Source organism: Epinephelus fuscoguttatus, linkage group LG8, assembly GCF_011397635.1.
Source record: "Epinephelus fuscoguttatus linkage group LG8, E.fuscoguttatus.final_Chr_v1".
In the NCBI taxonomy this organism is placed as follows: domain Eukaryota; kingdom Metazoa; phylum Chordata; class Actinopteri; order Perciformes; family Serranidae; genus Epinephelus; species Epinephelus fuscoguttatus.
Window position 1 is genome coordinate 6,770,327 of NC_064759.1, and position 15,537 is coordinate 6,785,863.

The following is a 15,537-nucleotide window of genomic DNA, read 5'->3' on the forward strand; positions in this document are numbered from 1 at the left end:
CTTCTGTTTGTCGTCTTGATGTTTTCTGATCTCTCTATATTTTCACTCCTGTAGGATTTACAGAAAGTTCCAGTATCTTCTGAACCCGAGGCAAGTGTACAACCTGGCCAAGAATGGACCCATGCCGGGGTACGTACTGTGTTCAGACATGGTCAGATCACTTCAAGGAAAGGGTCACATTTTTTGTCTTAAAGATCAGATACACATATGTACATTAAAACAGTTTTGCTTGCTGTAATGGTGGAAAAAGTATCCGCAGAAGTGAAAGTAGCAGTAATGCTCTCTAAAAATACTCCTAAATTTAAGAAGTAAAACTAAATGGCTTACACTCCTAAGTAAAAGTACTTGTTGACAGTAATTTTATTAGTGATCCTTTAACAGTTAATGTTAGAACTGGTGGAGATGAAGCACATTTTAAAGCTACAGTTAGTAACTTACAAAAATAACTTCTGTCATATTGGCTGAAACTGTTACAATATCCACACAGAAGTACATGACAGATACAACCTGTGATAAAAATCATGTTCCTCTCCCTTTGCTTTTAATGGCATTACTGCTTGTGAAGGAAAACAGCCAATCAGTGCCGCGGAGCCTCTAAAGCGGCTGTCAATCATATTGATCACTCCGTGAACTGTAATCAAACTGTCAAATAAGGCAGTGCTGATCAAATATGAATCAAGATTCTGATGAGAGCTGTTTTAGAAAGTTTGCTCTGGCTGGTGGGTGGTGCTTCGTTTTTGCTCGACTGTTTCCAACATGGCTGCTGGGTCACTAACTGTCTTATTTAACAGCTAAACAGTACACTAAAATATTTTTCTGAAAACCTCTGAGGCGAGAAATAGACAATGCAGTAACAGAATCTTGATTCATATTTGATCGGCGCTGCCTAGTTTGACAGTTTGACAGCAGCTCACGAGCAGTGATTTACATGATTGAAAGCTGTGTCATAGACTCCTCGGCTCTGATTGGTTGATTTCTTTCAGATGCTGTAGATTCTTGCAAATGCCATGAAGCCCAATTCAGACCAAAGATTTGCGACGTCCTAGAAAAGTTTTGTCTCGTCGTGAATCTTTGGTCTGAATTGGGAGGGACATGATTTTTTTCCAAAAAAATTGTCTATTGTCTTTAATGCTGTGTGGATGTAGTGACCGTTTCAGCAAATATGACAAAAGGTTATTTGCATGCCAACTGAAGCTTAACTCCTCTGTAATATATACTTTGATTAAAAGAACAGTATCATATTTTGTAAATTTATAACATTTTTTCATGAAATCTTAATCTGTAGAGTAACTTAGAGTCAGATAAATGTGGTGCAGTAAAAAGTACAATATTTCCCTCTGGAAATGTAGTGGAGGACAAGTATAAAGTCGTATAAAAGTGAAATTCCTTTTACTCCTTCAATCACAGTTCAGCATGGAAACACAAAAAGGAAACTTTTTACAAAAACACAAACTTTTGAATATTTGTTGGGAAGGGATCTTATAATGTTTTAACAGGATGAAGGAAAACTGCAAACAAAAACCATTTTCAGTTCATACGGACATGTCAGCTTGGGTTTAAGAGACAGACTTAAAAATCATGACCTGATCCTTTAAGTTTATCAGATACATAAAGTCCATTTTCTATGTTAAAAAAGAAAGCAGGTGTAATAATTCAAATTAATAACTGCTCAGAGACAAATAACTTTTAAAAAATGTGAGAAAAGTGCCAAACTAAAACAAAGAGATTTTCATAGATCCATGTTATACACTACAGTGATGAACAGTTTTAGGTTTTCAGTGGCAAAACTACATCTTAAATACATTATTGCATTACTTATCACTTATTTTTGTTAATTTATTTTAAAAGTTATGAAATACACTGCAGAAAACTTTTCACAAGGTTGCAACACTCTTTGAAGAAGCAAGATGAGAAATATTGTTCAGAAAAGATAAATTAATCCTAAATGTGAATGTTTTGATACAGAATATGACACTATTCACATCAAGTTGCATTTCAAACCCATTTTAGACATTTGAAATACTCAATAATGGCGTTAATTGTTCTTGGAATCAAAATAGAAAGAAGGAAAGACTGACAAATCATACAGTATCAGATAATGATCTTGTGTTTACAAACAGGCTTGTTGTTGCTCACATATAATAACCACCATCACATGCAAGAGAGGCCTTTAATATTAGAGTCCCCTCTCACTTCCCTCACACAGCACAGACACAAATGAGGTGAGTTCACACATAACAAATCCTGGAGACGACAGCGTCATGCTGTAGTCTCAGATGAGCGGCGGCTCCATATGCATAAGCCTGCATGTGAACGTAGAGCCGGTGACACAGGCGACTGACGGATAGAGAGGTTGAAACTCTCACCATACCACATGTGATCATGCATACAGACGAGGAGCTCTCTGCAGGCTGTAGGTGCAGGCGGCATCAGGTTTCCTATGGTTCACATCTGTGATTAAGAAAATGAATGGATCATTTACATGCATAAGGCTCCTTCGCCACTTTGGTGGCACACAACATACAGGAATGCCTGTCTGCCGTGCCGCCACGTTGTTTGGCTTTGATTAGATCTGAAAACAGACTCTTTGTGGCTTATAAAAAATAAATACACAGCGGCACACGCAGGGTGGAAAAGAACCTCCACGAGGTTGTTTCGACTGTCTGTGCGAGAAGCTGGCACAGCTCTCGCGCCACAGATTGTGCCAACGCAGCTCCAAGTTTTTGGGGCTGACCTTGTGTGCCCTGTTTTGTCTCTCTTCTCTTGGTGTCCCTGCACGTGGCCTGAAACATCACCTGCATCCCCTCTGCTGTCTGGAGCCGAACCCAGAGCTTCTCCTCAGAGCTGACAACATTCCAGATGACCTTGCCCCGCTGTAACCTTGTTAATATTTAGTCAAGTGTACGCACTGCCGCACACATTAGAGAGGTGAACGGTCACCGTCGGACACTGCAGGCCGAAGCAGCCGCACGCACTGCTGTCAATTAGCTGCCTCACTAATGCAATTACAGCAAATTAAGTGTTTGTTTCTTGGTATTTAAATATCCCCAAAGTTGCCTTTCATGTTTGCGGCCGTCTGTTTTGCATCTAATGTGGTTTGTGGTCCCAGTTGGAGAGTAATTGAGCGAATCATTTACCCGCCATACGAGGCTTGGAGGCTGGCTCATTCAGTTAGGGCTTTGTTATTGTGAAGGAACGGAAGAAGTTGGACTGAACATTGCCTGTCATGATCCAATTAACCCCCGAACAGGCAGGCTAGCTCGCCCAATGAATAATTGTCAGTGCGACATGTGTTATTTTGTGGGATTAGAGGGGGTTTGCAGTGAAGCAGCATGCTCAGAAACATGCTCATGATCTGCACACAGATCTGTGATCACTTTTCTTATTGTCAAGAGAAAAGCTTTATGTCTTAAAGAACCATTCCTTTGAACACTTGAACAAAGCTAGCATTTTTAGAGCAAAATAAAAAGAATAATTTTCTATAAAACAAAACATGACAGTACTGTATAGCAGAGTAAAAAACCTTGAAAAGGAAGCAGGAATACACAGAATAGTGATAATGCAGCACTGAATGTATTCCATAAAGTGATTTTTTTTTTTTTTTTTTTAACTTTTTTATCACCTTTAGAGCAACAGGATATAAAACATAAACCTGACACAATACAGTCATACAAAATAAGTGCCAGTGTTTACACTAATGTTCTGTTTGAGGTCCTGGGGGCCTCCTGTAACGCTCAAACAACATTAAATTGTTTTGTCAGATTGAAACTTTGGTTTTCCTAATTTTATATATATTTTGAACTGATGACATGTTTCACACAACAGAAAATTATTCATTACTTCTGTTAGCGAGTCTCAGAAAGCTCCAGCCCAGTAGCCAGAGGAAAATTTTGGCATTGTATGTTGCTTTACACCATGTTTCATACATATCGTATCAGCATTTCTAAAGTGACGTTGTATGAGCTGACTTTGTCATTGGGAGGTGGAGGGGATAGTGGATGGCATGTCACCTAGGCGAGACAAGCTGCAGACCACTGTTTGAGATCAACAAGCAGCAAAACCAGTTGTGCTTTAGCGAGTTATTGCTGTGTTTCCAGCTGTTTTCTTGGCTCCGAATGTTGGTGTTTATAGCAACCTATCAGCAGGGATAGTGCCATGACAAGATGTCTTTTTTTATTGAGACATTGGTGCGTTTAGTGCCACGACTAGCAGTTGTTGGTTACAGTGACATGGCTGTGTTTCCTGGTGGGATACTACCACAAAAAGGGGTTGTTTTTTACCGAGATAGCTAAAATTGTGCTCCCAAAAGCAGGTATTTTAAGGTGAAATATGTTATTTTACTGACCACAGCCAAGTGGCTTTTGAGTCTTAAACCAAACCTCAACCACAACGTCACTGAAACAGAAAGTTTTAACCTATCGATAACATAGTAACGTGCAGTGTAACATATCTGTGGTTTGCAGAAACATACAATGCCAATATTTTTTCTGTCAATTAGGCTGCAACATCCTTCAGTATATAAGAAATTGTCTCTAAATGACTGAGAAACAATTGGTTTATGTATTTGTTCATGCATCGCCTTTAGTACATGTAAAACATGAAATATTCTCTTATTTGTTTTTTTTGGGGGGGTTTATTTGTTTTATGTTCATTTCTGTATTCTGTCGCCTTCAAATGTGCAAAGACAGTTTGTGACAAAAATATTTTAGCTATATAAGTCCCTACATATTGAGTCTTAATAAGGTCAGAAAAAGATTAATAATAATATTATACCAACACAGCAGAACACAAACAATGAAGCATGTCAACAAACACAAGAGTTACATTTTCAGCCTTATATCAGCAGTGATACGGTACGTTGAGGGGTTAATTTTCCCACTGAAATTATTGGTCGAAAAGAGAAGCAAATCTGCATATTGTAGAATAAATGTCATCATTATAAAGATGTAAACATTAAAAGTGTTCACCAGAGAGCTGATGACAAATTGTAAATAAGCACAAAACATTTATAAGTTTTGCAGGATAAAACACAAAGTGAGAAGTGATGTACGGAGTGGACTGTGTTTGTTTGCAGGCTGAACTTCTTCAGAGATGTTCCTGACTTCAGAGTGCTGGCCTGCGGAGGGGACGGCACTGTGGGCTGGATCCTGGACTTCATAGGTAAAGAACATTTTGTACATTTCATAATATTTAATCACAATGTTATCAAGAATCTGGTCCCAGTTATTATTTTACACACATTAAAATCTCCTGAGGTGTTTTGTTATATTTACTCATACAGTCTGTCTGTGCTGGTAATGAACAACATCGTAGAACTTAAACACTTCATTTCCTTTTTTGGTAAAATTGCATTTGTTTTTATTAGTTTTCATAGCCAGCCTGTTGTTCAGCCTGAAATGGTAAAGTGTACTTTATAGGTTGTATATAAACACTTTCATTACATGCGAGCCTGCGTATTCAGGGGTGGTAAAATGGGATGATTACGTGAGTTGGAAAACAACATGCTTGTCATCAAAAAATCACCTGGCCTCCTCCTATTTGGTCTCGAAGACGTGTTACTTGTTCTGGCTCTCAAAAATTGCCTCAATTTTTTATCAATCAAAACAAAGAGAGGTAATAACGGTCTCTTGAAATAGACTGTACAACTGCACGCTCATATTGACTTGTAGGTTTACAAGTGGGGCTGCAAAACGGATTTGATGCTTTCTTTGCAAGTCATTGCAGTGAGTTTGTTTTTCTTGGTTTGGCCTTGTTTCGCATCGTGTTGTGATATTTTGTCCCGCTGCTCCAGATAAGGCCAACCTGGACAGGAACCCCCCCGTGTGTATACTTCCTCTTGGCACGGGCAACGACCTGGCAAGATGTCTGCGATGGGGAGGAGGTACTGACAGAAAATAGATACATCGCAGTGAAATACATGGCCTTAATTCACCTTATTACATTCATAGCTAAATACAGTGTGCATATCATGACCAGATACAGTAATCTACAGATTATATTTAAACTTGATAGATTAATGTCTATAAAATGTGTAGAAAACAGTGAAAATGTCCATCACAGTTCTGTCTTCAAAGACTTGTTTTGCTGTAATGTATGGAAGTCCATTTCTGCCAGTGTGATGGAAAAAACATGTTCAGTCATATAATAAGAAACTTAATCAAAATAATTACTCAGTATTTCAAAATATTGTCTTAAATGATACTTCCCTTGCAAAATGATTATTTTTGTAACAATTACTCACAGCGTGTTAACTTGAATTTGTGAAGAAAACTCCACGTTGAACAGAGAATCCAAAAAAGGCGAACATTTATCATAAATTAAAATAAATGGAGAGCACGCTGAAAACAGCAAAACTATATCAAACTTTCACACAACTCATGCAGTATAATCCAAGACTTATTTATCCAGTTGGATGTTCAGTACTTCTCAAACACATATTTACACTAAAACATCATGATATAAAATATGTCAGTACAAACAAACTGTTAATTTATCATGTTGATCTGTTCTGTACGACATCTATTGCACGTCTGTCCGTCCTGGAAGAGGGATCCCTCCTCAGTTGCTCTTCCTGAGGTTTCTACCGTTTTTTTTTCCCCCGTTAAAGGGGTTTTTTTGGGGAGTTTTTCCTTATCCGCTGTGAGGGTCTTAAGGACAGAGGGATGTCGTATGCTGTAAAGCCCTGTGAGGCAAATTGTGATTTGTGATATTGGGCTTTATAAATAAAATTGATTGATTGATTGATTGAAACAGTCTCAAGGCCAAGTAGTGTGCCTGGGCACGAGTGTGCGTTTGGCCTCTGCTCAAGCAAAGCTCATGCGTACGCGCAAATTTAGGACACCCTACTCAGAGGCAAAATTGTTTTAAATCATAATGTTTTAGTGAAGGGAAGTACAGGATAAATGAGACTTGGATTATACTTAACAAGTTGTGTGAGAGTTTGTAAACTGATGTTTTGATTTAGTTGTGCTGGTTGTGTTTTCACATCTGCCCTCACATATGTTTGGTTCGGTTCAATCAAACTCAAAGTCGTTTGCCCCCAAAGTGTGGTTCATTTGGGCAGGTGTGAACACAGCAATCACACTCAGGTGTGCACCAAATCAACCGGACCGAGACCTTCTTGAAGAGGTGGTCTCGGTCTGGTTACAAACGAACTCTGGTGCGGTTCGTTTGTGGTGAGAACGTGTTCCGACCTGGATCTGAAGCAACTGCAGTCACATGACACATTGTTTGGGTTAAACATGAGCATGTTACAGTCCTGGAGGATTATTAATGTGCACCTCCTCCTGTACTGCCTTAATATTCAGCACATCCAAAATTTAAATTCTGTTAAGGGCAAAATCACTGATACATAGCATCAATAAAAAAGTGCATACAAAATCAGTTGAGCATTAAATGAAAATCAAAAGTAAATAACAGTAAAAGAAAATTTAAAAAAAAGATTTTAATTACATATTTCTAGCTGCACAAGTCCCTTTTCTGAAGGTCAAAAGAAAATCACCCAATATCATCCCTATAAATCAATAAACCCAAGCAAACTCAGATATAGTCTGCACTCATGTTATCGTAAGCCACTCAAAAGTATCAGTCACTTAGCTGAAGCTGTTCTGGACTCATTTAAACACACATCTTGTGTTTGTTTGTTTGTTTGAGGCTATGAGGGCGAGAGCCTCCTGAAGATAATGCGGGACATCGAGAACAGTTCAGAGGTGATGCTGGACCGCTGGAAGATTGACGTCACACCCACAGACAAAGAGGAGCGAGGGGACCCGGTGCCTTACAGTATCGTCAACAACTACTTCTCCATCGGAGTGGTGAGTCAGACTTCAGTCACTGTTCATGAGGCACTGATGAGACAGAGGAATGGGTCATGTATAGATTATATGGTCTTTGGTTGACAAATGTGAGGGGCAAACCTTTTTATAACTCTCCTTCATGAGTTTAATGGTTCATACTTTAGGTTTGCTGTTGATAGTTTATTGATTTCAGTCAAGGGATACCTGGATTTTAAAAAAAGAGGGCGGTCGCCTTCAAATCAGAAAACTGTTATGTGTTGTTGATTTATAGACAAGTGATTTTAAAGGTCATATTTAATGGATAAGAAGCAAAAAGACCCATTCAGGACTCTGCCAAGCAGTATTTTGTAACTAGAGCTGTCAAGCGATTAAAAAAAAAAAAAAAAAAATCATGTAATCTAACCTATTACATGATTTGAGATTAATTATTCTAAATGAGTCACATACATCAGCTTTTGCTGTGAAAGTATTTTAAAATTTCAGTTTAAATGAATTTTGGCAAATATGCTGTAGTAAAGCTGTTGGATTTTGGACACAATTGTCCCTTCGACCACTGAAACTGGTCTGCAGTCCACTGCAAGTACTCTGAAAATTCCTTACTGCGGAAACTGCAGATAACTTTGCTCCTGTCAACAGTTCCTTCGGGGCCTTTTTGCAAATGTTAATGTTCCATTCATGGGGCAAAGCAGCGTGTCTCGTCTGCCTCCATCATGTGACAAAGCCACTTTGGCCTTCAGTGACGCACCAGGTCAGAGGGCACTATGGAACATGATTAATCAGTGTTTATTTTTAAAAAAGTATTATTTTTTCTGTGATTAATGAATCAATATAAGGCATTACTTTGGCAGCCCTAGTTATAACTTTTGTTTTTGCAGGATCTTTTAAACTCTACTTGCCTGTGACTGCAGGGTTACAGTGATGAGACACTTGTGCACAGCTGGTGTAAGAAGCATATGGCAGCTTTTCAAACCTTTCACACCAAAGTTAAGTTTAATCGTGGTGACAAAGAGTCTCAGTCGCAGGATATCAGAGGTGCCAGTAAACAACTTAACCCAAATACAAACTCAAACAGAACAAAGACAAAAGGAGGATGGACTGACAACCAAAATTCTTGGTTTTGTTATTAAAGGCTGAATAAATAAAAACGCACAGTACCTGCAGTAACAGCGTAATCAGTCAATTTATTTATTTTGATCACATCCAGGTTCGGCCTTTATTGAGAAGTGCTCAAGCTTCAACCACCTCTGACTGATAAACAAGCCGTGTTGTGTCTTTGCATGGTGTTACGTAGCCGTCAGCACCCCCCCGTCCATCTCCACCATAATGACACTGATTTCACGTAGCTCATGTTACCCATTACTGATAAATGTCAGGGGGAAATATGGTAATTGACATTTACAGGTGGCAGAGGAGGGAGCCACTCGGTGTTGTGAGATTCATACAGACTGTGGCAGGGACATAAGTGATGCATGGCCTTACAAATGTTAGTTGAATAACACCTCCAGCCTGGGCCCCTAATGACCATGTTGGAGGATATTAGAGGACAGGTCTTGTTAACATTGTGATAGAGGAGAACAATGGCTGTCATCTGTCAGCAGTGTTGAACATATGGTGATGTGCACGGGGGGAAGTGGTTACAGTGTCAAATACATCTCCGAACAGTCGTCCTGATGGTTGAGTACATTAATACAAAGTATAAATGTCAGAACACAGTCATCTTTGCTTCAAGCTATTTTTTTTATATGGATTTAGTAGATTTGTTGGATTAGGGCTTCTTTTGGACGCCATTGTCAAGACAACTTATTTATATAACATTTAAAGTCCCCCTCCACTCAAACATTGGTTTGTCTTCTGTTTTTGTTCCCTAAAATGTTTGACTTTAATCCTGACTTGTATCTGTACAAGTTTTGTGACGAGAGAGATGTTTTCAATTTCCTCCTCTGTGCATTTACCCCAAAATCTGAGATTCAAATGTAATTCGGAGAGACCATCAGTGTTGGGCAGTAGCATCCCTGCAAGTAGTGACATCACTAACTTGACTACATTTCTCAGTAGCAACGTCACTACTTTCTAAGTCAAAAAGCTTTTCAGTAGCCAAGTAGCGTCGACAAAAGTTACAAGCTATTTTTCACAGGAAAACTCTGATGTGCAGTAGACTTTTTTCCTGCGGAGGTCTGGATTAAATTAAGCATAATAAAACTGAGGATAAGTTGTGTGACTGACGCCAGCACCACCGCGAGGTATGTAGACGAGGGAAGCACCTCAGTATGACATCACAAACTAATCCTTAAGTTTATTCTGCTCGCCGCAAGACCCGCCCTACTCTGCCTCTGATTGGCTACATTGCTTTTCTTGACACATCTCTCTCGTGTCTCGCCACGGACTGTACATATTTAGTGGATTTACAGTGGACACCAGAGAAACAGACACAACAAGAGCCGAGAAAAGAGCTGAGAGACAGAGGCATACTGATGTCACGTGTTATTTCCAGGACATGTTCTAAAGTCCCAAAAAAATAACAGTTTTAATTTAGGTCTGTTATTTTTAATTGTTTTATTGACTGAAAAATTGATTTTGGAATTCTGTTTGTGAATTAGTGAGAGCGCCAGAGAGTCGACTGAAAGAGGCCGAGACAGAGAAATGTGTTAAATAGGAAGAGGAGAGAGAAAGATTAAGAGCAATGGGCTGACTGATGATGTCATGTTATTGAAGGAAATGTTCAAATGTCAAAAAAGCCACCAAAAAAGTCTTAATACATGTCTGTCATTTTATAATTTACAGTAATTAAGTTAGTTAACTGTTTTTCCCTGCCTATTTGTTTGGCTGACAGTTTTTCAGATCACTGAAATTTGACATAAAGAAAAGAGAAAAAGTAGCATCGCAAGTACGAAGCTACTTTTATCATTTTCGCGTAGCTTAGCTCGCTACATTTCTCTAGAGGTAGCTTCAGTGTAGTGAAACCTTATTTTGATGTAGAGTTACTAGTAGCTAAGCCCACTACATTTTCCAAGTTGCGGACCATGGGTGTATAAATTAAACTGGATACAGCAGTGGAGGTGGAACCCAGTTCATTCCTATGAAAGTTGCTAAGTTGCGTAAATAGAAAATGCTAACTACACCTAACCATTCTGATACGTCTGCTAGTCGCTGATTATGGCGCACAACAGACTCAACATCTGAGTCTGGGTCTAGGCTCAAACTTGTACAGCTGAATCTCTCCAATGTTTACTCTAATGCTAACGTTAGCCATCCTGATAGCACTTTCACTGGTCATCCTAGTGTGAGCAACAGTGGGAAAAGCAGAGTGCAGAACCGTCTGTGGTGGGCGGGCCGGAGGCCAGAACCAGAATATCTCAATGAGGGAGAAAGAGTAGATCCGCTTCTGCTCTTAAACCCTGATCACACAGAATGCGTTTTGGCAGCTGAAGGCGGCTTTTTGTAATTGTTTTTAATGAGAAGCCTTTTACTTGTTTTAGCGTTGCTATGCGCCTCACATTTCTGTGCTCTAGGCACCTGGTGTTTTTGCTGGGGCGCTCTGAACTCCTTGAGTTAGAAAAAACTTCAACCTCATCAACATCATCTCCGCTTTTTTCCCATTGTCCAATCCGATGATTTGAGAGGCGGGCCTTCTGTGGTGGTCCCGGCAACAAGTTCACAGTTGGTAAACAATGGAGGAGAAACTGGTGGTGCTCGCAGGACCAATAGACTCCCTGTAGTTAGTGTTCATTTTTTGTATGCTAGGCCCGACGATAAACAGCAGGTTGTCAAACTGTCCCGGGGTCACCCTCAAGTATAGCCTATCTGGAAACAGCCATCATGGAGGCGAAGCTTCTGGACCAACTGGTGGTACTCCCCATGATCCACCCTCTTTTTTAGGGTCTCATGTACCCACACAGATTAAACTAAAATAAATAAACAGTAGATTGATTACACAGCAAGCATTTTATTTATTTATTTATTTTTTTTGCTAGTGGCCTAAAATTAAAAAAAAAAAGAAAAAAAAAAGGGGGGCAGTGGGGGACATTAATGAGTGTGTGTTTACTAAACAAGGAGAGGGGACTGAGAGCTTAGAAAACGTGTGTAAGAAAAACCAGCACATAAGAAATTCAAAGAAAATACATTTCATTATGATATTAGGTATTTATTTCTTTGCAGTATATGAAATGCCCTACTTTGAGAAAAAACAGCTTTTCACCCTGGAATAGTCTCTTTTGTTTTAAAACTTTTTCTTTGCAAATTTTAAGATACAGGCAGTACATTTACTCAAGTACTGTATTTAAGTGCACATTTTTACTGTAGTATTTCCATTTTACTATTTTAGTATTTTACATTTCGTTCACTCACAGGCAAATATTGTACTTTTACTCCAGTTTAACTTAAATTTCTTTTTTATTTTTACATTTCTTCATATCCTTCCTGTCCAGTGAAAGCCATGTATCTCCTGATGTTTTATTTTTGAACGTTTTTGATAGACTGAAGGATGAAGTGTTCCTTTATAGGTTGAGAAAATTCTCCTTCTTCTAAAGATATATAAACTATTAAAAAAAAACGTATGCATACGACACATGGCCCTTTCTGTGTTTACATGTGCGTATATGGATGTAAACAATACAGGTGTAAAAATATTCAAAAGATCAATTACACTGCACATATTTTGTGAGAGAAAAAATGTATTTGACACATTTATTTGGCCTCAAGGGTACACACAATTAATTTATGTCAGAATGTAAACATACATTTTTCTTGTTTACAAGAAAACTCCACGGGGAAACTTTAAGGGGGAACTCGACAACACATCAGTGGAGCTTGTAAAAAACAAAGACTGATATCAAACGCTTATAAAGAGGATAAAAAAAAAAAAACAGAACAGGAGTTACAAATGTTAGAAAGGAACACATTTTTAGGTCTAGATTTCAGATTTCCTTTAATGTCACTGTACAAAGATGCAATACAATTCAGGTGCAAGGACCAGGCACACAATGACTTTGGGGAAGACACTGATTATGAATCTTGTGGTGGACACCTCAAACAGGTGAACTGTTGCCCTTCAAAAAAAAAAGTTTGGTTTAGAAAAAGAGACACAAGTTGAGTGAAGTGATTTGCTGATTTTAGATGTCATTTCACTACTGTTAGCTCAGGAGGCAGGTTGTGGCCTCTAATGCAGCCCCTGTCTGTCTTTTTAAAAGTCATTCATGCCGTTAACTAAAGCTACAATACCCTAAAAGTTACAGTAAGTTTTTATCCTCTAATGGGACCGGGTAGATTCCTTCTTGCTGAACCAAAGAAAGCAGCTTTGGCCCGGCTGGTTCATAAAGTCATTATTGTCTCTGCTCTGTTAGTGGGATTAGCACCCAGCAGGCGTGATGATGACAAATGAAGTTGTTTGTGGGGGATTAAGAAGACTTTGAGCTCTCTATGGATTTGAGTGTGATATAATATTTTGTGACACATTTTTGCATCAATTTTTTTAGCTTTCCGTTGAATGAAAAAAAAAATTACAATAAAGATTATAGGACAAGTCAAGCTAATAATTACCTCGGAGATTATGCAGATGAAGAGCAGATTGTTTCTGTAATGACACTGTGGAAAGCAAAAGATCAGCAGGAGCAGCCGCTGTGGACGGTTTGAGTCACCACCAACGTGTGCTTGAATCTGAAGTCATTTAAAGTTCTTTCAATTTATATTTGTCTGATTGCTCTAAATTCATTAGTGTCAGCAGCTGATGAACAAACAGAAACATTTCATTTCAATCCAACAACTCAGGTGATTCTTCCAGAAAAAGAAAAACCATCTTTTTTTTTTTTTTTTTTTTGAGTATATTCTTCCAACCTAACCTTCTGCCACGGCCCAGTTGGATTGAGAATTAATGGTCGCCATCCCTTTGGGAGGATGTGGAAGTGACGTGAAGTGTAATGATCTCAATCAGGGCCAGGGGTGAGAGACAGAACTAATCACTGAGCGCGCTCCACTACCATAATGCAGTCAGTCGCCCTAATGACCCTGGCGCTCCTGTCAAAGCCATTACTCTCCCCCGTAGTGAAAGGCACATCAAACCGCTGGGGCCCACTCATAATTGGACTAAACTTTGAGCTATGAGAGGACATTACACATGTCCTGTATTAATTTGGGTGCCAGATTTTTACATTGGTAATTATTTGAGGGCAGCTAGGGGGAGAGAGAGAGTGAGTGAGCTGACGACGTCCCGACTGCCGCAAGGGGGTCAAGAAGATGTGAATGTGTCCTGCATGTGTTGATGGTGCGACTGACTCGGCCCGTTACTTAGGTTTTATGCTTTTGTTTTCAAATAAGGATCCAAATGAGATAAAATGTTTTAAATATGTCTTAAAAAATATATATATAGGTAGTTGACCACAAAGTTCATGTAGTGGATATTCTGAGGGTTTCAGTCATAACACATGGTTTCTGTCAGCAGATAGAGTTTATCATGGAATTGTCATTTTTTTTCCTCCATGTTGGTTTAAAAGGTTTAAAAGGTCCATTTAGCAGTTGTTCTGGAGCTTTAACTCCACATAATCTTCATCAGCAGATCCTCAAAAGTGACCTAGAGTCGTCTCCTTTGGTCTGAATCAGGGACTACTTTTGTTACAAAGTTGTATAATTGCCTAGAGTTGGTTCATGTTCTCAGGGCAGCATTTACAAGCGGACCAGATCAAATGCCTTGTGTAAGAAAGCTGCTCTTGATTGGTCAGAATTTCCGTGTGGGAAAAATCCAGGAAGTAAAGCAAACGTTGAGGAAGAGTACACTTGCAAGATAAATGTGACACTTTCTAATGTCACAATGGAGGGACAACTACGCAGGTTGATTTTAGCGCTGCTCATCGTGGACTATATTGCTGTCATTGTTCATTTTAGTCAAACCATACAGTTTGAAAACGAGGCACGGCTCCAACTAGAAAACAATGTTTTGATGCATTGGATGTGCTGAATGTGCATATTAAGGCAGTACAGGAGGAGGTGCACTTTAATAATCCTCCAGGACTGTAACATGCTCATGTTTAACCCAAACAATGTGTCATGTGACTGCAGTTGCTTCACATCCAGGTCAGCTAGCATAGTTTAAGGTCCAGTGTGTAGGATTTAGGGGGATATATTGGTGAAATGGAATATAATATATTAAGTATTTTTTCCTCAGTGTTTAATCACCTGAAAATGAAAATTGTTGTGTTTTTCTTTCCTAATTATGTTTTTATGTCAACATAGGGAGCAGGTCCTTGTTTGTGGTGATCATCATGTTGCACCACAATGTTTCTACAGTAGCGCAGAACGGACAAACCAAACACTGGCTCTAGATAGGGACAGTCGCGTTTTTGTGTCTGCCACTGTAGTAAGAAGCCCAGACAAACAATGTTGTAAAAACATAGCTTTTCTAAACTGAATCGCGTTATTTGGTATTTTTACCAGTTAAAATCACCTGGTGCTTTTTTTTTTTTTTAAATCTTATTTTATTGGAAATGAAGAGACCTCTGTGGATAATTTGGCTCCAGGTCAAAACCTCCTGAGCTCCTGAAACTTAAGTTACCACAGAAAAAAGGTGAAGTCACATAGCAGGTGCTGGGCGAGCAGTCTGTCTGTGACGTGCCAATAACTGATTTGAAACATGAAACTGCTTTATTCAGTGTTTTTACCAGTTGTACTCACCTGGGTCTCATTTATAAAACAGTACGTAGGATCTATACTAAACATGTACGTACAGACAAAAAATAAATAAATCATCATCATC

General features: G+C 39.0%; 1 protein-coding gene across 3 annotated transcripts in view; it reads left to right on the plus strand.

Annotated features, from left to right (window-relative positions):
• dgkb (diacylglycerol kinase, beta) overlaps positions 1-15,537 on the plus strand; it is a 127,739-nt gene that overhangs the window by 69,882 nt on the left and 42,320 nt on the right. For all 3 annotated transcript variants that reach the window (XM_049583322.1, XM_049583321.1, XM_049583324.1), the window contains 4 exons: positions 55-129; positions 5,075-5,160; positions 5,792-5,881; positions 7,654-7,814. In XM_049583322.1, the coding sequence (XP_049439279.1) occupies positions 55-129; positions 5,075-5,160; positions 5,792-5,881; positions 7,654-7,814 (412 nt within the window). The remainder of the gene's footprint in view (positions 1-54; positions 130-5,074; positions 5,161-5,791; positions 5,882-7,653; positions 7,815-15,537) is intronic.